The sequence below is a fragment of the Gallus gallus genome, chromosome 1 (assembly GCF_016699485.2).
Source record: "Gallus gallus isolate bGalGal1 chromosome 1, bGalGal1.mat.broiler.GRCg7b, whole genome shotgun sequence".
Classification (NCBI taxonomy): domain Eukaryota; kingdom Metazoa; phylum Chordata; class Aves; order Galliformes; family Phasianidae; genus Gallus; species Gallus gallus.
Window position 1 is genome coordinate 173,189,421 of NC_052532.1, and position 26,746 is coordinate 173,216,166.

General features: G+C 34.4%; 1 protein-coding gene across 8 annotated transcripts in view; it reads right to left on the reverse strand.

Annotated features, from left to right (window-relative positions):
* NBEA (neurobeachin) overlaps positions 1 to 26,746 on the reverse strand; it is a 470,888-nt gene that overhangs the window by 314,256 nt on the left and 129,886 nt on the right. For all 8 annotated transcript variants that reach the window (XM_015277560.4, XM_040704875.2, XM_025153000.3 and 5 more), the window contains exons 14-24: positions 21,966 to 22,045; positions 21,139 to 21,201; positions 20,932 to 21,029; positions 19,622 to 19,714; positions 16,607 to 16,715; positions 12,945 to 13,026; positions 12,589 to 12,712; positions 12,055 to 12,247; positions 10,836 to 11,855; positions 6,799 to 7,016; positions 5,124 to 5,277 (exon numbers count right to left, since the gene is read on the reverse strand). In XM_015277560.4, coding sequence (XP_015133046.2) covers positions 5,124 to 5,277; positions 6,799 to 7,016; positions 10,836 to 11,855; positions 12,055 to 12,247; positions 12,589 to 12,712; positions 12,945 to 13,026; positions 16,607 to 16,715; positions 19,622 to 19,714; positions 20,932 to 21,029; positions 21,139 to 21,201; positions 21,966 to 22,045 — 2,234 coding nt within the window. The remainder of the gene's footprint in view (positions 1 to 5,123; positions 5,278 to 6,798; positions 7,017 to 10,835; positions 11,856 to 12,054; positions 12,248 to 12,588; positions 12,713 to 12,944; positions 13,027 to 16,606; positions 16,716 to 19,621; positions 19,715 to 20,931; positions 21,030 to 21,138; positions 21,202 to 21,965; positions 22,046 to 26,746) is intronic.

Genomic DNA, 26,746 nt, shown 5'->3' on the forward strand with positions numbered 1-26,746 from the left:
TATAGTATATAACCAACCATAGTATGGTTAGGTTGTGGTTGGACTCAATGATCTTTAAGGTCTTTTCCAACCTGAATGATTCTATGATTCAATTCCACATTTAAAAAATAAAATAAGTGCTTCATGCCACAAATTAGTAGGAATTACTACTGTAAATTTTTAACACAGACCCAAAAGGCCTTCAGTGGGAATATTTGAGTCACCTGTCATGGGGGTAACTAAGGAAGAAATGAGGTGAAATGAGTTAATTCCTATTGATAAACTGAATATAGGTATTCTACAGTATCTATAAAATGGGAAGGATTGTCACACCCAGGTTCAAACAGGAAAGCTCCATGGAATAAAGACATAGAGAATCAGAGGTTTCAAAAGACAGACAGACTGAACAAGATGAAGACTCAATGGATTCAGTTATACACATATAGACACAAGCCTACAAAGTCATAAGCGATAGGGAGATGAAATAAAAATGTGAATAATGTCTCCTTTCATAGTATAAATTGCAAGGCATGCAGTGATTTTGTAATTTGCAAGCAAGTTTAAAAAACAAAGACAAGAAGCACTTCAAAGGTTACATAATTGTCAGACTTGATGCCATAGGATATTACAGAAGCTAAAAGAGTAAGTAGCTTCAAAACAGATTAGATAAACTCTAGAAGGATAAATTCCTCAGTTGTTATTAAATGTGACATCATAGACAGAATCATAGGAGTAGGAAGGGACCTCCAGAGATCATCTAGTCCAACCCCCTGCTAAAGCAGGTTCCCTACAATAGGTTACACAGGAATTTCTTGTGTTCCATTTAATTACATTAATGAACACCTTTTTCCCTGAAAGATATACAATTTGTTTGTTTTATAGCTTGTGAATCATGTTTTCCTCAACAGTCTAAGATAATTTTGTTTTCTAACTGTTTACAGTAATTTTTAGACATGCAAACATACCATAAATTAATTAAAAAATAGCTTTTCCCAGATATGTGAAGACATCCATTTATTCTGAAGTGGTTTCTTTAATAAAATAAACTTCTGCTCAAGTCATTTGTGTGTGGCAAATCATAGGATACATTCATATAGAGCAAAAGATACTCTGGATGATTTTAGCAGCTGAAGATGGCCCAAGCACTGAGACTAAATGCAGGAAGATGTTGCCTGAATAGCAAAACTTGGAGTCACATATCCAGTTTTTGGCTTCTCCGTACAGGAGAGACATGAACATACTGGAGGGAGCCCAACAAAGGGACATGAAGATGATGAAGGCAATGGAGCATCTCTCTTAGTATGAAAGGCTGGGAGAGCTGGGACTGGAAAATACAAGGCTAAGGAAGAATTTCATCAAGGCACATAAATACCTGAAGGAAGGGTGCCAAAAGGAAGGAACCAGGCTCTGTCAGTGTTGCCCAGTGCCAGGATAAGAGGCCATGGGCACAAACTGGCACACAGGAGGTTCTCTCTGAACACCTGGGGCACTTTTGTCCAGTGTAGATGACGTACCACTGGCACAGGCTGCCAAGAGACTGTGGAATCTCCTCCTTGGAGATCTTCCAGAGCCAACTGGATGTGGCCCAGGGCACCCTGCTCCGGTTATCCTTGCTGGAGCAGGGGCTGGACCAGGTGACCTCCAGAGGTTCCTTCCCACCTCAGTCTGTGATTCTTTCAATAGGTGATGGAAAAAGTGTACTGGTCTTTCCTCCCTTGAGAATTACTCAGGCAGAAAATGTCACTGTTAAGCCTGTTTTAAGTATTTTTATGTAGAGTTATATAAATCTTCTAGATTCAGACTTCTCTCTTCCAATTAGCAGCTCCTGGGAGGAGGACAGTGAGATAGTCTTTTGTAAATGACTGAGAACACTGGACTATTGTGCCCTTTTAAGATCGAGAAGAAATATACTTCTTGCCACCACATCTGCCACTTTCTCCATATCAATTCAAGGATAAAAAAGAAATAGAAGACTGAAAATCTGTATGAAACTTTTAATTGACATGATGGATAACCAGAAGAGATCCAACATAGCCTCAAGTCTCTTTATAACTATTGTCCAGAATAATAGTAAAGAAAGAAGAAGGATGTGCTAGGCTATTTGTGTCTCTCACAATTATTATTGAATCCACTTTCATACTAACATTTATGGACAGGAAATAATGGAACAGGAATGTAGTGGAATGCAATGGAAGAAGCTCCCTTCTAGATGGATGTGACATCATCTAAGCTGTAAATTATTTCTAGGTTAAGTTCATAGAATCATAGAATCCTCAGAGTTGGACGGAATCTTTGAAGGCCATTTAGTCCAACTCCCCTGCAATGAACAGGGACATGCACAGCTAAATCAGGTTGCCCAAGGCCTGATCCAGCCTCACCCTGAAAGTTGCTAGGGACAGGGCATCAACCACAGAATGACTGAGCAGCCTGTTCCAGCGTCTCACCACCCTCACCGTAAAAGTCTTTTTCCTTATATCCAACAGAAATCTACCCTCTTTAAGCCTGAGGACATTTCCCCTTGTTCTATCACCACAGACCCTGCTAAAGATTCTGTACCCTTCTTTTCTGTAGCTCCCCTTAGATACTGAAAGGCCACTCTCAGGTCATCTCAGAGCCTTCTCTTCTTCAGGCTTAACAGCCCCAGCTCTCTCAGCCTGTCCTTTTAGGAGAGGTGTTCCATCCCTTTGAACACTTTTGTCGCCCTCCTCTGGACACGCTCCTACAGGCCCGTGTCTCTCCTGTCCTGAAGACTCCACATCTGGATGCAGTGCTCCAGGTGAGTCCTCATCAGCACAGAGCAGATGGGCAGGATCAGCTCCATCAACCTGCTGACCATACTTCTTTCGATGCAGCCCAGGATACAGTTGATTTTCTGGGGTGCAAGGGCACATTGCTGGCTCATGTCCAGCTTCCCATCCACCAGTACCCCCAGGTCCTTTTCGGCAGGGCTGCCCTCAATTCTTTCATCCCCCAGCTTGTATTGGTAATGGGAGTTGCCTTGACCCATGTGCAAGATCTTGCATTTGGATTTGTTGAATGTCATGAGGTTCACCTGGGCCCACTGTTCAAGCCTGTCTAGGTTCCTATGGATGGCATCCCATCTTTCTGGGGTGTCAACCACACCCCACAGCTTGGTGTGATCAGCAAACTTGCTGAGGGTGCACTTGATCCCACTGTCAATATAACTGATGAAGATACTAAAGAGCATTGGTCCCAGCACTTACCCCTGAGGGACACCACTCATCACTGATTTCCATCCAGACATTGGGTTATTGACCACCACTCTCTGGATTCTAGATTTTATCAATTACTGGGTAAAAAGTAGTTTTATTTGTTTTATTTTTATTTTTTATTTCACAGAGTAGGATTTATTCAGTTTAAAACCAGTTAATGATCTTTTAGTGAACTAGTTTATATCACAATTTACTTTTACTATCCTAAACAGATGGCTAAATTAAGCATTTAAGTAACACATGGAATCCTCATGTAGTGGAGAAATATATACATAATAATAATTTCTAAATGTAATCTTCTATATCAATATATGAAAATCACTGCTATTGTTGTAATACAGTAAGAACATCCACTATTTGAACAAATTGTTATGTAGTATATAAAGCTGTACCGTATATATATACATCCACACAGACATAAACTAAATAATGAATTGTGAAATTATTACTCTATAGAAATGGCTTGCATAAATCAGGACAAAAAACTGAAAGCACTGGGACCATTCAATGGAATTACAGCCTAATTCATGCTGTGCTTGCCTAATCTATATTTTTAATATAAAAGATGGCAAAAAAAAAAATCTTCAATTTCAAATGATGTCTAAAAATTTATTTTCAAAAATATCTCCCCATGTCCTTTTATATAAAGTACAGTCTTCATCTCAAGGTGGGCTGGTGTGCATTGTCATACATGCCAATGTTCTTTAAAAAGTAACACATGCAAAATCTTTTATTCAGCAACCTTAGTGTCATTGATGTGACTACAGACAGCAGACTAAAGTCTTTCCTGTGAGTCTTGTGTTTTTGCTAATAGCAATTAATTTCTTAGTTAACAATGAAAATAGTACAGAAACAGCATTTAGCCATTGGCTGAAAATCACATTGATGTTTAGTCAGTTGCTAGTAAATACATTCATATCTTTCAATAAAATAGTGCAAAACATAGATTTTTTTGTTCTGTTTTTTTGTTTGTTTGTTTGTTTTTGTTAACTAACTAGAAGTAATATGAGAGGCAAAGTAACCTCTGTTGCTGAATGACTATAACAAGAGATTAAGCTTGTGTTGCAAAATTACATTGGCAGCCCTCAGTGCTTACTAAACACTTCATAGAAACCTCTTTGCTCCTCCTGTGCTTCATTTTCTCCCCTTTCAAAGATCAGTACAAGCTGGAAATGCATATGGGATGTTCCAGATAACATGTTTAGTATGAAAGAGATGGTGGCTGACATTATATGCACAAACATGACATCACATTCAAATACTGTATTACTACTGACAATAATACAATATATAAAAAATATTTCCATCTTTCATGAAGCATTTTATAAGATTACTCTACCTGGCTGAGCTGTGCTCACCTAAGAACTTACAACTTCGTAAGAACATAACAGTGGATAGAAACATCACTATTTCAAGACAAGATTAAAAGAAAAAAGGAAAGCTCACAAGGTTGGTACCTACTGAAAGAAGAAGTAAAGAGCAGGTAGTGAGGGGGTGACTTCTGGTGTCATTTGGCATGCAAATATGGTGGCCATGCAAAACAGGTTTATGAATATCAATGACTAACAATCATGAAATGTGTAATTTTCTTAGAGTAGCCATGATTCATAACCATGGTAATAATGGTCTTCTCTTTCAAATAAAATATTAAATACATATGAAATATTAATATTCTTACTTTGCATAACCTCCCTCAATAAAATTAACATTTCAAATGAAAATTATGATAAAAACTATGAACACTCCATGTATCGAAGCTTAAAAGTTTCAAATATGAACTTCAATTTTTTTGAAAGGAATTAGTGGATAGTGGAGAGGATTCCCTTAAAAAATAAATTCAGCTGCAAACAGTAGTTTATAATACTAACAATGATTTTTAATATGACCACTAGGTGGAAATATTGTACTTACAGTTGGGGATGTGGCTGCAGACAGCAATGGTAAAATTCCTCCACAAGCAATAATAATATTGTCTACCATCTGGGAAATGAGGTGTATTGTGTTGTGTACAAAAATAATATTTTCATTGCTATTGACAAAGTCCATCACTGACTTCGTGGAGTGACTGCAAGAACACACACACAAAAAAAGGATAGATTAAAACCAAATAATTACGATGAAAGTTCAGTCAAACTTATTCTTTGTAATCAGAACACAAATGTTTCTCTGTTATTAAAGGAGATCCTTATCTACAATATTTTCCATGCTAGTTGTAAAAAATATAAACAGGGCTAGTCTAATGGACAAACTGAATGGTACCTAATTTCACACTAGGATTTGTTTCAGATACATGGTTGAGAAGAATGGCTCAAAATCTTTTATTCTCATCATGCAGTACTTTCATTCAGAAGCAGTTCTACTGAAAGAAACATGATTGTTTCTTCAGTGTGACGGTTATTATTCAGTTGATTAATAGAGTTCAACATATTGTACCAGTGCCATCTAAAGTAGTCCTGAAGATACCTAATGAAATTAGGCAGGAACTTTTGATCATGACTTTTTTCTAAACTGTAATTTCAAAAGGCTAATCTATTAGAGTATCACTGATTGAAGAAACCTGCTGACAGTGTTTTAAGGTAGAAAACCAATGATCTGGTAGTATTTTGACCCATATAAACTTTATTAACTGATATTAACTTTAGCATTAGACAAAACTTTGCAAGACAGGTATGCTAATGCTATTATCTGTAATGTCAACAACTCCAAATTGGTGAGAAATTGTCCCATGAAACAGTTCTCCCCCAAAATATAAAAAGTTGTGTGAAAATACTGAAGAATACTCAGACTATTCATGATATGCTTTTTTCCAAAACAACCTTTTGCCAGCCAGAAAACAAAAATTGAAATCTTCAATTTAAAACATGCAAAATAAAATGTTCACCTCCAACGGTCACATGAGCAGAAAGAATAAAGAAAAATATTTTATAAAAAAATTAAATTAAAGTGCTTATTCCCCAATGACTGCCACAGAACAGTTAATCAAACTAGAAACTAAATGCAATATAAATAGGTCCTTTGATACAAATAAAGTAGAGTTTTCTGAAAATGAATTATTCTGTTCTGCAAATGAGATTATACAGTGCCTGCCATACTTAAGGGCAACCTAAGGGCACTGGTAACAAGAAGTGTCTCTTAAAGTGTGCAAAAAGCTAGAAAATCATATTGTTGTCATTAGAAGTAATACAGCCACAAAAACTAACTACAACCAGAAGCTGGCATGGCATGATAAAATTATCAACTACAAAAGGTGATCCCTTAGAAAAATTTATAGGACAGAGTTTTCATTAATAAGATTTACAGGTAGAGAAGCTCTAGTGCTAAACATATGCTGAGACAGCAGCTCAGTTTGGTCAGGTGTATATGAATTACACAAACTCTGAACAAAATGGATACTGAACCCATGATAAAGAGATGTTACAAGGTGGGAAGTAGTGAAAAGAGTAGATAAAAGATATAGTAGAGCACTTCACCTTATGCCAACTCTATCCTTTCCCATTATCATAGTAACATCCATTCTACAACACATCTGATTTTTCCTTGTTGATAGAAACATAAAACAGGATTTAAATAAGAAGCAATCATCTACCTTCTCCAAACATGTACATCTGTTTCTAGTGCAAAAAGTAAGTCTGTCAGGAGACGCTGGTGCATGGGAGACCATTTAAACTCTGGAATACGAAACATAGTTGTGCGTGGACCTGGACTAAACTGTCGCCGCTGCTCTTCTGTCATTGGCATCCCTCGAAATCCCAAGTCAACACGTAAATCCCGGTCTTGCTGGGTGACAGATCGACCTTGTACCGCCTATATTAACAAGAAGTTCAGAAGTCATGTTATGTTTCTGTAGTGTGTTTCCAAATAGATCACAGACTTTGAGAAAGGATGGACTAATGCTGAACTAAAGCCCTTACAACAGCTGATACTGATAATTTAGCATAGGTACCATCATTCACTAAAGCTGCTACTCCAAATCAATCAGCACTGCAGTGCCATGCCATGTCTTCCTTTCAGCAATTCATTGATGTTTTTTATTCACATTCTCCACTTGAAATATCACAGAAAAGACCAAATACAGAATGTACAAGGTCAGCAGTTACAAAACACTGTCATATGAAACAACTGTTACTTTATGCAGCTAGCACAATTTTCCTTGAATATTTGACTCAAAACATGAACAAACTACACAGTGGTGGCTTCAAGATATCAGTGTACTTAAATGCATACAGTGCATCACTTTCTAAAACCAGTTTAAGCATCTGGTATTTTTAGCAGAATCATTAGAAAATCAAAACTACTCTCCAAAACATAGTTTTGACAATTTTGATACATTTTGCTAATAGTTTAACAGTTTTATGTATCCTCAGGATATTCTTTAGATTCTCCCAACAGATAGAAGATGTGGATTTTATGACTTCTGATTCCTGCGTTCAGGTTGACTTATTAGGATCAACATCATTGTGGTGGCTTCTATGTTCTATTCTTTTTCCTTAGAATGATCTTTACATAATTATTTTCTTTTTTCTTAGAATTAACTAAGAATTGAATTCTTCAAATTATTTTTCTACAGTATGCTTTCAATTCTATTTTTACTGTTTCATAGCTTAGATCACAGAAGGAAGTTTATTTTTTTATTTTGACACTTGACCTACAATTTGAATGAAGGAACTGGGGCTGTTTAGTCTTGGGAAAAGGAGGCTGAGGGGAGACCTTATTGCTCTCTTCAAATACATAAAAGGTGATTGCAGCAAGAGTGGGCTTGGTCTCTTCTCACTGGTGAGAGGTAACAGGACAAGAGGAAACGGCCGCAAGTTGCACCAAGGTAAGTTTAGGTTGGATATCAGGAAAAACTTGTTTACTCAAAGAGTTGTTAAGCACTGGAATAGGCTCCCCAGGGAGATGGTTGAGTCACCATCCCTGGATGTGTCTAAAAACCATTTGGATGTGGTGCTCAGGGAACATGACTTAGTGGAGGGTTGTTAGAGTTAGGGTAGTATGGTTAGGTTGTGGTTGGACTTGATGATCCTTAAGGTCTTTTTCAACCTGCGTAAATATATGATTCTATGTTTCTACCATTGACAAAAGCATTAAATCTTCTTTGAAATATGCATGAGATCCCATCTCTAATTTGTTGGGTATTTTATTGCCTCCCTTCACTTCATCTGATTAAGACATGCTTACTACTTTCTGATAAGATGGGGAACTAATTGTAGATAAGTTTTTAGAAAAATTTAAGTTAGCATAGTCATTCTCATACCACTTGTTCCCTTTTGGGTACAACTATATGCATTTTTCATGTCACTTGCAATAATGGAATCATAATTATACCAGAACAGAATACCTTTTAACAAGTCATTAGTGCCGTAGTTGCAACAGTATCTTTGACGTGTAGTGCTTAAACTACCATAACAACCAACTATCTACTTGGGTGGCCAGCCTTAAAAACAAACCAAGCAGTGTTTTCAGTGGTCTCAAAGCCATTGAAATCAAATCTCAAGTGTTCATATATGCTGCAATCAAACCTAACTGTAATTTTATCACTGCTCTTTACTCATGAAAATGGTAATCCTTGGTTAGAATTATAGGATGCTTTGGGTTGGAACAGATCCTTAAAGACAACTGCTTCCAATCCATTTCCAATATTTAATATATATTTCTATTAAAAAACAAAAACAATAACAACAACAAAAACCAAACTTTTAACTTCATTTCTTCATTTAAACAGAAATTACTTAACTATGGACACCTTACAGTTCACTGGGTATTTCAAAACATGTAAAGAAATGATTAGAAGATTATGACAATTTTGGTGATTACACTGTTAATAACTTTTTTTGAGAAAACTACAAGAGATATTATTTGCTTAAACAAATTCATTGTAGTTTATCAAGGATTTTAGTGGGAAATAAATGTAATTTAAGTAACGCATGGAGAGTCAAGAGAGGTAAATAAGTTTCACAGTTGTGCTTTGGTAGTGTATTCAGTTTCTACACAATTTGCAAATCCAAATGATCTGTTAGGAATTTTCTGTCAATCTAAGGGTGAAGCATTTTGAAAACACTTCCATTTTCCTATCCTATAATGCTCATTTGTTAAGATTTACATATAATTTTAATCCTATCATATAGTTATAGGCTTGAGGACTTTTTATAATTCAACTATTGTAGGCAGAATTCATCATAAAGGCAAAAGGACAGAATAGTCATAAGGTTACACAAACCAAAGGTTTGACAGTAGTATGAAATCATTAAAGACAGCTTAATAACTCAGTGTTTATTTGTGTATGTCACAGCATAGCAAATGAATGCTTTCAGTTGCTTTTTAAGTCTGTAATTAAAAAAAAAAAACATTTCAAAATAAAAACTGTCCTCTCCTTTCTCTTGTTCTTGTCCGTTCTCTCCCATTTATCAGTTTGAATGTTATTAAGTCTTACTTTTAAGACCACAAATAAGTTCCTATCAATCTTCCTATCAAGAGTTTTCAGGACTTGTTCTATATTACAGAGAATACTTCCAAACATAGAAACATCTACATGATGCTTGATATTCTGCCCGACGTGATGAGGAATTTCATAGCTTTGAAAAATGCTTACAGTATAACTCTATGCTTTTCTTATAATTGCTACGTAGGGAAAGTTTTGAGTTCTATCTGCTCTCCTGTTCAGAAGAAAAGTTATTTCCGTAAGAGAGATTTTACAACCCACTAGTCAGAGTAACCAATAATAAGTTTCAGTGCAACTCTGAAGCTCTTTGTGATTACATGGTACATACTATACAGCACCAAGCAAAGCAGTTTTTGTAAGTAATGGCTATTCCACAGTTTCAGGAGGTCTACTTGACTCTCAAATCCTAGAAGAAAAACAGTGCTGTGCATCATGGACATTACAGTAAGATAGTTCATTTGTTAAGATAATCAAGTTTTTCAGTCAATAACATTCTCAAAAACAATCTTTGATTACTTCCTAGAGTCTATCAATGACTCTAATATGTAAATTAATTTTGCTCTGCAGAAACAGAAAGAATCCTTAAGAAGAAAGTAGATATCTCTTTTTTTAGTGATGATCTCTGGCCTAGAACTCAAATCACAGTTTTTTTTTTCACTTTCCCTAAACTAACTCCTTTTTTTGCTTGGATTTAATATGGTGATTATTTATGGCAGCATTCCTGTACAGAAAGGAGAAGGTGTACTAAAGTGCTAAAAGACAAACTACACTGAGAAAGGTTCAGTGAGAGGAAAGAAACATTTCTATGTGTATCTCATAACAAAATAGAGATATTTCTAATCTTATAAAACATGCTAATAAGAGGCCTAAAACAGAATTCTATGAGCAATAATTAATCTGTCTACATGAAATGAGGGAAATGGATGAGAGATTCTCTTAGCTTTTTTTTTTTTTAGCTTTTTTTTTTTTTAATATTAAAGTATGCACAACCATTACAGTTATTTTTTTACACAGAGGTAAAAGATGAGAAATTTTCAAAGCAAACTGGCTTACAGGATGGACACCTTTCATATTATTCAGGAAATATACTTCAAAAATCTCTCAGACCTCAAACTGTTAACGTGTTCAGAAGCAAAGAAGAGTGATTATATGAGATGTATATAGCTACAGCACTTGAAAGTTACCTGGGTTGTGGTAGTGGTCTGGATCTTCCGTATCTCTTTTCCTGCTTCTTTACCATCATCAGATCTTTCTGTATCTGATATTATACTTCCTGCATCAACATTAGGTACAGTTTTGCTACCAGAAGATTCTGTCTCAAGGGTTGTGGCAGTCATTTCAGCGTATTCTAATCCTTTAGATGATGAAGCCAACTCCCTCTCAGAAATACTACTCATTCCATCTGAAGTTGTGTGAATCTTGAACTCCTTGTCCTCTATTATACTTGAAGTACATGTTATATCTACACTACCCGTCATATGTGCAAGTAATCCCAAATCATCATTTACACCCAGATGCATCTGTGTGTCTTGCACATTAGGAATAGAAATATGATTACTTGAAAGTTCAGGTAGAAGTTTCTCCTCTTGACTAGGTATTTTGTCAAAGAGAAATGAGGTACTGTTAGTAGAAGGTTCATCTTTTTCATCAGCCAGAGTTATTAATGGACCATTATCTTTCTCCTCATTCTTCTTAATAATACCTACACTTCCATGAACATTGTTTTGGAGCTTCTCAACAGCAGCACTATATACATTATCTAGAAGTGATTCAACTTCTACAAGTGCACCATTTTCTCCAGTTACTAGTGTTTCTGGTGATAAATCCATATCATCAAGTTTTACTTCAGTAGCTTCTACCTTTTCAGCTTTTATATCAACTAAAAGGTCATGAACTTCTACATGCACTCCTCCTCCTGGTCTCTCAGCACTTCCAAGTACATCATCAGACACCTTTGTAGCCATGAGCAAGTCCCTCGTATCAGTACTGACAGGGTAATCTGTTTCACTTTCTGGACTTTGGCTTTGTGAAAGGTCTTCTATCTCTCGGATTTCCATTCCACCTTTTGCTCCTGTTGTCTGAGATGAAAGACCTGAGATAGTGCTTACATTACCCTTCTTCCCCTTTTTTATGTTTTCTTCCTCTTGCCTTTGATACTCTTCATACATTTTTGCTAGGTACTCCTTGTGAGCCTCGTATGTGACCTTAAGAAAGAAGAGATTATGTGGGTGAATATACGCTGTGTCAAACTGGACCAAAAACAAGTCTTAACAACAAATGCCACCTTGACATGCATGGAGATAGCCACCAGATGGCACCAAATCACTTTAAATCTTATCTTAATACATTACTAGGCCCTGCGAGGGAGTTATCAGTATATAAAAACATCCAGTCGTTTCTTACCTTGGAATGAGCTATAGAAAGAGTATCCACCCACACTCTCCATCCTCCCCATTCATATTTTATTGCATGATACAAGAGAATACGGAATATGTTGTAAACCATCTCTGTGATCTTCTGCTCTTCAGAATTCTTAGGGTTAATATATCCCAGAGAAAACATCCAGTCCTGCCACACTGAACACTGAAGTAAACATCTAAAGTGAAATAATTAGGTCAAAATATATCCAAAGAAAGCTTTTTTATTTTAATGTTATGTTGGTTAAAACAGGAGAAAATTAAAATGGTGCATCTGCTCTGAAAATAATTCCAATGGTAAGAGAAAACCTAGAAAATACGTCAGGGTCAATACAAATTTAAATTACGTTCTTAACAGAATAACCAAGTAGTATCTGTGGGATAAGGAAAAATACCACAGACAGATAATTTTAAGACAGAAAGATTCAATTTAAACTGTGGAGGATACAACCCTACATACAATACAATAGATCACTATTACCCAGAAGAGAAGGATGAGAAACTGCTCATAGTGACATACCTTCTGTTTTCACGGCTATTACTAAAGAGTTTTATCATATCAGACAAGAATAAACGTCGAACTTCCATCAGCTCTGCACTTGGTGTGGAGTTTTTTAACAGTGTTGCCACCACCTTAAGAATCACTTTGAAAGAATAAATTAGTTACAATAACACATTTTAAAAACATCTGGTTTAGAAGCAAAATAAAGTAAAATAACATAAAATTAGTTAAAATTAAATTTCAGCAATGAATGTAAACAGTAACTGAAACCCAAACACACTTCATAGACGCTAATTAATTAGCCACATTCTTTCAAAGAAAATAAAATATCTAGGTAATATCCTTATTGTACAAAAATAATACATAGTTCTTACTTGGATTCTGTATTTTCACTGTAGAATCTGGTTCTGGATGGGGTTTATGAACAACTTGAGTGCATACTTGTTCCGTCAAAATCTAAAACACAGAAGTTTATCATTTTTAATTAAATGCTACAACATATCTTTTTATTATTATTTTTTAAAGTCACCATTTATCATAGCCACATCATAACTTCATATAAAAAATCTTGGGAAAATGTTTTTATTCTTCAAGAATAGAATCAAGCTGATGTTTTAGATAGCTCAATAAATATTCAATGTGTTTTAAAGAAATACACTGTGAAAAATGGAATCTACGTGTTGGGCTTCATGTTTGACTTCAAATGTTATTTCTCATAAAGGACAAAGCATATTAGCAATGAGAACTGCCTAAGATCCTATTCCAATGCTCACACTTTGCCTTAATCTCTTCAAAATTTCTAGCTCCTGGAAGCCTTTTAACACCTGACCACTGGAGATAAAAAAAAGTAGGGTTTTTTTTTTTTTGCTTGAAACACTTGCAAATTCCTAATGAAGTAATTCCTTTTAACAGAATACCTATTGTCAGATTGTATTTACTGTTGTTTGGACTATAGGCATGTGTTTGTTACAGCAAGCAAAATCACCGTATTTGTCTCAGTTCAAAGATGCACCAAATGTGTACAGCAACTCTACTAAATGAACTGCAACACAGGTATTGAATAAAGAAATACACCCGCTATATTTAAGAAAATCTCTAGCAAAACATTTTATACTAAACAGAGATTACTGACGTTTTCACAACCAGCATTAAAAGTGAAGTTGACTGATTAAATTTTGTTGTGAACCAAAAATAGCTTCCCTATAAATTTCACCTGCAGAAACTGACTTAATGCTATTTAAACCAGAAAGCTGGTGAAATCAATAACTTATTCAGGTTTAAGGTCCATTAACGGTGGGATACGTTAAAAATGCAAGAGTATTTCATCAAAAAGTTTACTTTTGTTAAGATACTCTGTGTATATATTGAATGTGAGATAAATCCAAACCAACAACCAAGCAACCCTCCCATTATCGCCCTCAAAACAAACATAATTTTTTCCAAGAACTGAAATCAGAACAGATATATTGTCTCTGCAGTAGCAATTAGTGATAATAATAAACTAAAGTGAATTTCTAGCAGTAAGTAGATTATCTAAGCATTTCTACTATGTTAACTTGGCATTAATTTTGTAAATCTGTGGTAAAATTCTGAAAGAGAAAATACTCATCACCCTTCAGAAAACTGCAGTTCTGATTTTAAGGCTGCATTAAGAAACATGTCAAAATTAGGAATTCTCAGAAATGGAATGAAAATTTCAGAAATAAAGAACAAGAGACAAGAGTCAAAATTTGCCTGGGGCGGATGCTGAGCAACGTGATAAAACTTTGAAGTTAGCTGTGCCTTGAGTAGGATTTTAACCTAGGCAACCTCCAGAAGTTACTTCCAAGTGAATCTTTCTATTCTGCTAATTTAAGAGAATATAATTTGAAAATAAAAAGATTTTATTAAATAAGAATTTTTTAAGAAAACTGCATTTTCTAAAAACATCCTTCATTCATAACCTTCCTACTCACAGATCAAAAATTCTTTCCAGAGCACCATATATCCATATATATATCCATATATCCAGGTATTTTCTTATATTCCTTCCATATCCGAACCCAATATTTCTTGAAAATAGGTGCTGTTTTCCTCAGCTGGGAGAGAGGAGTTGTCATATACTACCTTACATAGGAATACCCATGTTACTTGATATAATGACAAAGACAGATCATTCTCCTGTTTCACAAATTGTCCCTGACAAATTAATTAGTCTGTATTGAGGCAAAACCACATACGTTTTGCACCAGGCTACCTGTCACTGGTTCTACATATGAAACTCTGCTTTCAAGAGTAAGCTAAAAGCTTAATGGCATTAATGCTGGATTTTCAAGAAATATATTTAAGCAACTATATAAACAAATCATATAATTAAATCATTTCACTAATAATTCATATTTATTTTGAAGCATACCTTTAGCTCATTCATCAATAATCAAACTAATGCCATTTGTAAACATAGTATGTTTGAGTGGGTTTTTACATATTGCTGTTTAATATAGAACGCAAATGCTTGCTTGTGAGAGAATATTTAAAATAATTGCAACAGTCCATGAGTAAATCTTTTGTACTGCTGTGGTCCCGTGGCTACCCTAACTATAAGCTAACATAACTGAAAACTTAAGCTTTGAAGTGCATTTGAGTTACAATTAGTCACTCATGCATCTTCCCAGTTCTCAAAGAACTGTAATCTGCTACCTGCAGATTGAAAACAAGTGTGTATGGACACCTTTTTTCCCCAGTGATAAAATCCTCAGAATAGAATCTTTGCAATTTCTAAGTTATCAGTTTAAGAAAAAGAATTGAAGTTTCAACAGTATGCATTTGAAGGTATACAGAAATGGTTTTGGAACTAAAACGCATAAGCTAATCTGTTCACCATTAAAACTGATGTCTCTGTGAGAGACTGGTGAACATTTAAATGCTTATAAGTCAAACTTTCACATTTACTCTTCTCAGAAAGAATCTTACTTTGTTCAGCTATCATTTTACTACTAGTTTTACTAGTTGAAAAAGAAAAACAGAAGTTTTAGCATAGAAGAGCAACTTCAGGTCTCTGGTCCCATTTTTTATTTTTATTTTTTATTTTTATTATTTTTTTTTTTGAAAGTGATCAACATCTTAAGTATTAGGATCTTTTATATTGCTCTGTGTAAAGCTATGAAGTTTTACAAAGAATATGTAAAAAGTATGACATGGCTAACAAAAATAGTCAAAATATAGAATCATAGAATCACAAAGGTTGGAAAAGACCTCCAAGATTATCCAGTCCAACTGTCCACCTATCACCAATATTTCCCAGTAAACCCTGTCCATTAGTACAACACCTAAATGTTGCTTGAACTTCTTCAAGGATAGTGACTCCATCACCTCCCTGGGCAGTCCAATCCAGCGCCTGACAGCTCATTGGATGAAGAAAGTTTTCCAAACGTCCAACCTGAATCTCCCTGGCCCAACTTGAGGCCATTCCCTCTCATCCTATCACCTATGTGGGAGAAGAGGCTGACCCCATTCCCTCCCCCACCCCAGAAAAAAAAAAACCCTTCAGGTAGCTGTATAGAGTGCTAAGGTCTCCCCTGAGCCTCCTCTTCTTCAGACTAAACAATCCCAGCTCCGCTTGCAGGTCTCCATCAGAGTTGTCCTCCAGACCTCTCACCAGCTTTGTTGCCCTTCTCTGGACACTCCAGGGCCTCGATGTCGCTCTTGTAGTGAGAGGCCCGAAACTGAACACAGTACTCCAGGTGCAGCCTCAACAGAGCTTAGTACAGAGGGACAATCACTTCCCTGCTCCTGCTGGCAACACTATTTCTGATGCAAGCCAGGATGCCATTGGCCTTCTTGGCCACCTGGGCACATTTCTAACTCATGTTTAGCTGAGCTTGGCAAAATTCTGAGCCAAAATGATCTTTCTTAAAATTTCTATCTAAAATTTTCTTAGATGTCTTGCAAATCAGAACATTTCAAAGCACAGAAAGTATTAAAAGTGATATAAAAATTTAATTAAGCCATAAATTTTACCATAGAAATTAAATTCTGTATGTTTAATAATTTGTACCTCATAAAGCGTATTATATGTTGTAACGGTCACTGTATTTGTATGCAGCATCAATCTTTCTCCAAGAAGAGTGAAAAGACTGTGAGTATGCATGATTTCAACCTTTCGTCTGGAAGAGAAAATAAAAATATGCCAGCTATATCTAAGATATTAAAGTAAATGCAAAAACATGAAAGCTAAATATTTTCATGTCGTATTGAAGTGTTTTATAACCAGTTATTCTGTAAATATTATGAATCAAACATAATTTAAGATCTTCCCCAATATGAATGCTATTGCAGTAATATACAATTGTTATTGCAGTAATACACAAAGGTTCTCAGCAAGCAATTGTGTATTTAGGATGTGCTTTTGTGTTAAAAAAATGGCACAGAATTCTCATACACCATAATCCTAAAAAAGTATGAAATTTGAAGTGATTGAGGTGAATTTTACAGTCAGGACCAAGAAAAAATATCATCTTAAAAATTTGAAAAGAAAGTAGCTCACATCAGTGAAACCCATCTGTCCCTAAAAACTAGTATTGTTTAATGAGATACAGCATTATAAATAGAATAGTTACTGTATATTTCATCATTATATTTATCTACTACTATGAAAAATACAAAATAAAAATAATTATTCAGATTAATTAGTAATCCATGTGAAAGCATTATAACAATATAAAACAAAATACAGTGAAATTTCCCAATTGTTCATTCAAAAGCTAATGAAGTCCTTTTTCCTGGCTACTGATCACAATACCACAGGCTTAAATTACACTGATTTGTTCTAGAACTTTTGAAAGGAATACTACAATTTTCAAATATCCATAAAAGAAAGTGGCAACATCTTATAACAGTGTGTACTATTCTGCACACTGAAGAGAAAGTTATCGCAAAATCATTTGAGTTGGAAGGGACCTTTAAAGGTCATCAAGTCCAACTGCCCTGCAATGAGCAAGGACACTTACAACTAGATCAGGTTGCTCAGAGTTCATGAATTATAAGAAAAACTCATGTGTTCAATCTTGTGAGCTCTGAGGTAGCGCATGGAAGACATTTCAGAACAGGTGTATCTAATCATTGCAGAAAAAAAACATGTTAAACAGCATATATAGCACAGGCTAATACATTGTGTATCTATATTTTGCTGTATTTGAGATTATATATATTTTCAAATAGAATATTATAAATGTAAAAGCATATAACTCTGTTTCAGGAAGACTTAAATGTGTAGATTAAAAAAAAAACAACACAAGTAACTGTTTTCAGTGAAAGTGTAAGAAAAGTCAAGGAGGCAGAGAAGGAAAAGGATTTTGCCTCCTTCGAAGGCATAGTAAGCTGTCATCACAGATCACAAAGAAAAATCAAGTAATTAAACTAATCTCCCAGCACATCACTAGTCACTTCTCCAGGTAATCAATTACTTCCACTCTATAGCTTAATCTGCAGAGAATATCCATGAATGGTAATTGGTTTTTCATCTATACATTGGTTATTAACATTGTATTGTTTCAGGTTTCATGAATTATAACATTTCTTTATGCCATTATGCTTTAGCATATTAAAATAGAATTGCAACAGAATGCCTTTTTCCTGTAATATGAAACAAATTTATAAATACTTTATAATTTTATATGGTTTACATTTTTATAATTTCTTAGAATTTCCTGTATTTGGCCACAGTTTTATATAACCATGCATATGAAGACGTGCGTGTGTGCACAAATAGGCACATATCACAGGCATTATCTGTGAGATATGAAAATGAGGGGGATTTTTACATGCTAAAGTAAACCATAAAGTGAACATTCACCAATAACCCAGAGGTTGTGCTGTTTTTTTTCTAAATGAAAGTAACGGAATATTCAAAGATATCTTGGAAGATGCAGAACATACAAATGGATTTCAATGAAAAATAAGTTATTTAACTTAAACTCTAGCTTGCTAGATATGTTATAAGTGAATTAAACAAATGTACTTATTTGGAAAAAGGCCTCAAATGAAATCTTCATTTTGTGTACTTTACTTAATCCAACTCCAATGAATTTGAATGATTTTCAGTAAGTAATATTAGAAAAGTCCTTTGAGATTCTTGAGTGGTCTATGAATTTGCTTTATCAATTCCCAGAACACTACTTGGCTTGCTCAATCCCAAAAGAAAATCCCATTTGTGAGCGTGTTCTCAGTTAACCATCTCTCAACTATGGTGTCATATTTTATTGATCTTACTGAGACAAGTGTGTCTAACAATATTGCGCTCTGGCTGGCCTCTAAAACCATAGAAGGAAAAAAAGCTTTAAATCTACTGTGAAGAGCACTAATTTCCATCCTACACATTGGAATATTTTAATACAATGGACCAAGTGAGCAGTCTCAGGTTACACAGTACTGTATACTTTTTAATTCTTTTTTAACACCAAATGAGGAAAAATGAGACTCAGTTCACCTATTTTGTGACACTGGCTCATTTTAAATGTGACTATTTCTTCCTTCCTCTGGTGCAGAGGCATATTCTTATGTGCTTTTTTTATTGATCATTTACTTATTTTGTTTACTTTCCTTTCTGAACATTTCCCACTGGAATAACTTATTCTATTTCATCTTTCCTGTCAGTATAAAGCTATTTTTAAAAGTTCTGTCCTGACACATTTATTGCAATAACACTGAAAATCTCAGTAGCAAATTTTTGATGACAGTCACATGTTTCCTATTACCCTTAACTGAACATATAACTTTTTAAAATGTATTTTTGGAAAATGTTTTTAAATAATTTTAAGGTTTAATTTTCAGTATGTCATATATTTGGCAGGTAATCACTCCAACTTTTCAAACGTCATTTTAGGAACCAGTTAACTGCAAGACTTATTTTTTTCTCAGTGTATAAAGACATCAACTGCACATTATCAAATAAAAAACCTACCAACTTTAAGTTATTTCTGAAGACTATTAAATTAATTAAGGTAATTATGACAAAAGGACAAGAACTGTGAACTTGCATACACTATAACAATAATTTTAAAATTACACTTACTTATGACCCAAGTGTTTGAGAAAATATCCAAGGACTTTCAAAGCTTGCACCCATATACTCTCACTTTTGGAAGCCAATAGTTTATAAATTACTCTAAAAAAAGGAAAACAAATTCAATACTTTGAACATCACACAACTTGTTTTTCACTGAACAGTAATATTTTATAATGAGGTTATGAAATAATAATAAACTCAACCATTTACACAAAATGAAAGGATATACTGAAAGCAACAAGCACAGCATAAGAATTTGATTACAAATTCTTTGGGTCAGAGGCATGGTGTCTTGTCACTCAGTTCAATGCTTCATAACAGAAAGCAAAAACTTCCTTAATGTTTCTATCACAGAAAAATAAAATCAAAGACAGGCTGAGCAGCTGTGGCTCAAGACAAAGGGAATAAACTGGAACACAGTCACATCATGGAGTTTCTTGTAGTACCTGGATGCTACAGAAAACAAAAAGTAACTTGTTTGCTTGTTTTGCTATTTCTGCTATAGAAAAATAAACAGAAAAAAAGCGTCCTAACTGTGAGTGCAATGAGTATTCCTGGTAGTTTTGTTTCAGTTTGTGCCGCCATTTCAGATAATTTTAAATACAAGTAGTTGCATGAAGGTTTACATATTTTATAGAAAACACAGTCGAATTTATCAGTAATAACAATTTTTTCTATTTTACAAGTCTCTTTTGTTTTCCAAAGTACTTTCACAAGAAGACAAAATAAAAATCTATAGTAAACATTAAATTATTAACAATAATAATAAACACCAAAAATTATAAACACATACACACACAAAAAATGCATTACCAAAGTAGGTATATAAAAAAAACCCATCAGAAATACTGCTCCTCTGGTAATTACCAGTTACTGAGTCTATGAACAATCACATAAACATACAAATTCTACAGATACTTTTTAAAATATTTTCAGATACAATTTAAGAGGGTTAAGGTGTGATCTTTCTCATCTTCCTCTAATTCTCCCCAGATTATGTAGAGCATTCAAAGATAGAGTATTCAAAATAATTCTGAGATAAATACATGGCTTTTTGATGCTTCATTTTAATTACATATTCTATTTGAGATTGAGAAGCAAGTACAGCAGTTCATTTACCTTCAAATATGATAGTGATAACCTCAAGAGGAAAACTTCTGCCTCAGAGATATCAAAACAGTCTATTTCTGAAGTTATAGCTTAAATAACTAAAATTCTTGCAAGATCATCACGTGTGATATTGTGAAAAAGAAGGAATCTGGGGAGTGATGATACTGGAACTGCTTTTAAAATATTTTCTCACTTCACTGTCTTACCGTATCCCATTTCTCTGATCAAAGGCAGGAATCATGGATGCTGGATGTTCAGACATTAGTGCCACCAGCAGCTGCAGCACATCATGAATATTTTCATCCTGTATGACAAGCACCAATGTTATTCATACAAACTAACCTCAACAGCAGGCTTCTCATAGAGATTGTACAATTGATTACAGTAAAGGATAGGTAATTACAGAAACGTACCTCGTGCATTGTTAGCAAGTAATTTAATATGCTCTGCAGTTCATCTTCTTTCACACCTCGATCCTGAAAAAATGAGATGGCATATTTTTTTCAGAGAAAATTCATTCTTTAATACTTGGCCTAAGAAAAACTTGGACTGAGTCAAATAATCCTATAAAATTACTATTTAAATTCAAAGAGCTACTCTATTTTGTTTCCTTTCTTTTCCTTATCACATTGGCAGTACAAAATACCCTGAAGTAAGCCTTCTCTTCTTGCTAGAAACAACTCTTATAGTGTGGGCCCTCAGATGATATCAACTATTGCTGTCTCTCCTCCAAGCCCTGACACACATCCAGAAAAAATTGTAGGAATAAGCTAGGGCAGAAAATACTGTTTTCCAGACAAGTCTCAAATGGCATCTGTAACAGAGAGAGAGAGCGAGCCAGAAAGAGTCCTGAACTTTTCATGCAGTGGTAGGACCTAAAAACCAATAAAGCATAACTGACTTAACAAATTCCACAACCTGTTCCTTTGATCTTTTTAGTATCAATCTGTTTTCACATGAGCCCAAGTACCTGAACAGTTCTGTAGTATTACATATTACTTCTGGAAGTACTTTTAATAAAATATATATATCTTAGTTTGGTGAGGTTATTAAGAAATATTCTATGGATTTGCTACCCTTATGTTTATTGTTAGTATGTGCATCAACATTAAAATTAACCAGAAACAGATATAATACCTGATAGGTAGCATGTATTTACTACTCTGGAAGAACTTATTACTAAAAAGAAAGAACCTACATAACAGTCTCAAAGATTTCCATCTGGAATAGCCTATTTTACCTTCAATATAAGTTGTTTCAGAAACAGAAGCATGAATGCTCTTAGAGATATGATTTCTTTCTGTGAGGGTCGAGGACCATCTGGAAGAAGCAAAATATACCACATTTAAATATAAACTAATTTCTTTAATAACTGCAGCTTCTTCAGAATATCACAGTTCCCACAACAGATTTCATATTTTATTCATTATATAAGAGCACATATTTGCAAATGGTATCATTTAAAACCTTACAGAATTACATTTTGCAACACTATATAACTTGAGCAATGTTTCATCTTCAAAAAAAAAAAAAAGAAATTCTTGTATATATATATAGATCTACATATAAATATTAAAGGCATAAGAACATGTAGAGAAATAACAAGATTGTGACTCACACAAATTAAGGTATACACTCTATAGATTTTCTTCTATGAGCTGGGAGTTGCAAATTCTAATACAGGCAACAACTCTATTGACGAAACCTACTCAACTGACCCAATGCCACAATAAAAATGCCCAATTCAGGATAAAAAAAATCAATAGTTCTACTGTCTACATTGAGTGAAATTCCACTGACTACAATAGAAGTTTAGACACATCTAGCACAAACTTACACTGTAAACTCTACACTGTAAACTTACAAGAGTCTGAATATAAAGCTGAATTTTATCTAATGTTTCTGATGACAGTAACTCAGAATAACTAAGCCACTATGTTAAATGCCATCAGAATGAAGTCCAACAGAGCAGGAATAAATGAAATATTAGTCATGGCCATACCTGCAAGCAGAAACTGAAGCCATTTAATCAAAGTGAACTAAAGATTTGAAAAATCAAAAAAAAAAAAAAAAAAAAAATTAAGCCAGCAAAAAGAATGCCTTTAATTCTTTGTCCTGAAAAAATGTGTTTGTGGAAGTATACTAGTAAAACAGAAGTAATCAAAACATTGAGCAAGAAACAAAGAGCTAAAACAACTATATTCTCTTGAACCTTGATGTATGGATACTACATTCTCCCCTTTCATAAATAGTTAAGGTTGAACTGGAAATTTCTTTTTTAAATTCCTACTTTCCAAACATGTGCCAGTCTTAGATTTTGTACAGTAAACGTCGATGAAGGTTAATTTACAGATTCACAGTTAATTCACATTTCTGTTTGAAGGCAAGATGGAAGAAAAAAGAGTGGCTGATTCCCTCAAGTTTTCTTCCCTGTTTTGAATGGGAGAGAAGAGAAGAACTAGGTATTTTTCTGAAAGAAGTAAATAAGTCTCAGCCTTGTCCTCCTACCATCACATGCCACAACAGTGAGTATAATGTACTTTATAGGCTTTGTTGCTACACAAACTGTTTTCTATGAATACTGTCTAATGGTACTGTGAAATACCTATTACCTACCATTAAAACAATTGGACACTTTGCTACTACATTAAAAATTATACGTGTTTTTCTCATTTGTTTCTAGACAGCAGTTATTTTTTCCCCTAATTGAAATGCAGAATTGACTCCTCTAACTCTACCACAGAAATCTGTCTTCACGTTGCCTCTTTCCTCCCACACCTTATCGGGATTCATATCAGACAATATCTGAAAACCAGGCCTAAAAAACAAAGCATTTAAAAAACAAGGCGTAAAACAAGTCTCTCCTGAAAGATTATAATTATGGAAACAGAAAGTGGAACACTAAGGCATCGGCGAGCTCTGCAAAGCATTTCTGCAACAGAAATTTCAAGGAAAGATTAAAAATAAGATATCCCAAACGAACTGGGTACCTGTCAAAAGGAACTTGAGTTTTGTATTTCTTATTCAAATACCCATAGCATATCTGGAGATATGGGAGAACCCTTTTCAGTTCCTCAGCACACAAGGAACACAAAAGGCATTTCTGCTTGCAGGTTATATATGCCAACCAGCAGAATAATGCCTTCAATCTTCCACTGCTATTTATTCCTTGTATTTTAGTTGCACCTTGAATCTTCATTGCCTTAGAGTGAGGAAAAAACAGACAGCCTCTACTCAAAATACTTCAACACTTTGAAAATTAAAAGAGGACTGGCAGAGAAAAAGAACAGGCTAGAGAAACTGTAGGCTATGTAGCTACAAATACTGGAAGAAAGGACTGCAGAAAGAGTAATGCAACATTCACCTAAAACGGATTGAACACAACAAATCTGGGATTTTTTAAAGGTACATAAAACACATTTGCCACTGCAATGTGTTACTTCATCAGGCTTTTTGACTTCATTATCAGTTAAAGAAGAAGGATTGTTAAAATGCATTATTGACAAAAATTTTATAGTTTATTCTGTAATTTATAAGTATATGTATTACACACACATATGTACAAAGTAAAGAGAGAAAAGTATCTCGTTTTTCAAGTCAGAAATTTCAAATTAGTTTTATTTACTGTCTATTAATCTCTGTGATGATCACTGCTTACAGACAAATGTCACCACCACTCAGATAAGCAGAGATGCTCAGTAAAACACTGAAATGAAACCAAACAAAACTAAATCATCATTAACAAAATAGTCCTATTACAGTAGGAGCTGGTACAGGAGCCATAAGTCCTTATATAAAATAGTAACTTGTTTTTTGTCAAAAATGAAAGATGCCTCCCTTATTCCACATCATGATGAGTCATTAAATCATTTCCTGCTTTTAGATTCTTTACGTATTCATTTATTGCAGGACGCACATGAGCTACATCAGACTTTTTTTTGTTTACTCATTACTGTACCACTCTCAGCCCACTGGTGTTTTCAGAGATGCAAGTTAGTTAAGCAATTCTAGCAAAGGTTTTTTGAAGGTATAAATATCCTCATAGGCTCTAATTGTTTTCTGAAATTTACAAAACTGTACAAAAAAATTAAGTCATCAATATAGATAACTTTAAGTTCAGAAATGTTTTATTTGTTTAAAAAATGTTAAAAAGCCCAAAAACCTATATATACATCCAAAGATTAAAGTAACAAAAGCATGTCTAAACTTTTTTTTGTCTGTCACAGATAGTATATACACCTTCTCAAATCCACTCATGGCTTGAATTCAATTTAAATATCACTCTGGTATGTATTCTGAAAAGATGAACCATCAAACAAAAAGACTGATAATGTAATGTGAAGGTTTCTCTAACAGTTTTAAGTATTATCATTGAAACGCATCACTTTGCATAGCAAGATAAGAAGAGTTAAATAATTCTCCACTTATCCTCTTATTTGTATCTAAAATTCACATAAGAAAATAATTAGTAAACTATCACTAAGCAATTTTTACTCAATTGCCTGCTTCACAGTATCTTTAGATTCTGCAACCATTTGAAAACTTTATGATCTTGCATCCTCACATCTTATTCTGTAAGATTTAACAAAATGTTAAAGGCATTTATGTGGCAAATCAAGAGAATAGCTATAATCATAGTTCGAGTGTAAAATGTAAAACATAATCAACATTGGAGATTGTTTCCTGTGGAAACTGATATTACTTATGCTGCTCTTCCTGATGTCAAGGTTTTTCACTGGTTTACTTTGACATGGCCCTCATCAAAGACAAGTCAGCTTTTCCTGATATCTATTTGCAATTGATAAATGAATCAAAAGCAAGCAAAACAAAGCACAACAGTAAAATAAGAAAGTAAAATCCACAGTACTAAGATTTAAAAAAAAAAAAAGAGATCCATATATCTGTATCTAGCTACATATGAAAGGTAAATGATCAATCAAAATAATAATAATAAAAAAATATGAAGCAACTATATGTTTTGAAAGTGTTTCTGATGCTTGAGGAGAAAAGAAAAAAAAATACAAATTTAGTATACTGAATCCAGGAATAAATATCAGTTTGAAATAAGAAAGCAATAATTAAAGAGATGATAGAACACCAAATTTGAAACAAGTATTTGAGTTTATTAAGTAATTCAAAGTGTTTTACCTCCTATTTTATAAGCTGGCTACCAGAAGACAGTGTTAGCCTGATGAGAAGCTTCAATATTCAGACAGTTTGGCTTTAAATGGGGTATACTAAATTGTCAGTACAGGAAACTTACCCACTTGATGCTTTATTAAGACAGAAGAAGGCAATAAGACTTTGAAGCAAAAAACTTGTATGTATGTAACAGTAAAGCAAACAATCTCTGCCCAAAAAACAGTACTCCCATACAAGACGTAGGCAAAAGACAATTCTGATAGCTGTGTAAATAAGCTTACATTTTTAAAAGACAGCAATTTACCTGAAAATCATATAACACTGTCAAATTTTGGTTATTGGTAAGATTTCTATTACTGTTTCCTTCAAGTTTGAAAAGACTGATGTCAAATTAGCTTAGAGCTTCAATTGTCTCCAATAAGGAGATATGCCATTTCAAAGTGCTGGAAGGAAGGGATGCCATCCAGAGGGACCACAACAGACTCAAGAGGTGGGCCCATACAGACTTAATGAAGTTTAATAACTTAAGCACAAGGTCCTGCAGGCCATACCAAACACAAATACAGGCTAGACAGTGAGTGTATTGAGAGCACACCTGAAGAGAAGGACTTGAGGGTGTTGATGGATGAAAAACTCGATGAGCTGACCTATTAAAGTGGGTCCAGAGAAGGGCCATGAATGTATTCAGAGGGCTGGTGCAACTTCAGGGGAAACATAACCCCTGTTTTCAAGAAGAGACAAAGAAAAGATCCAGGGAACTACAGGCCAGTCAGTCTCACCTCTCACCCTGGCAAGATCATGGAGCAGATTCTCCTAAAGGCCCTACTAAGGCACATGGAAAATAAAGATGAGGTGATTGGTGATAACCAGCATGGCTTC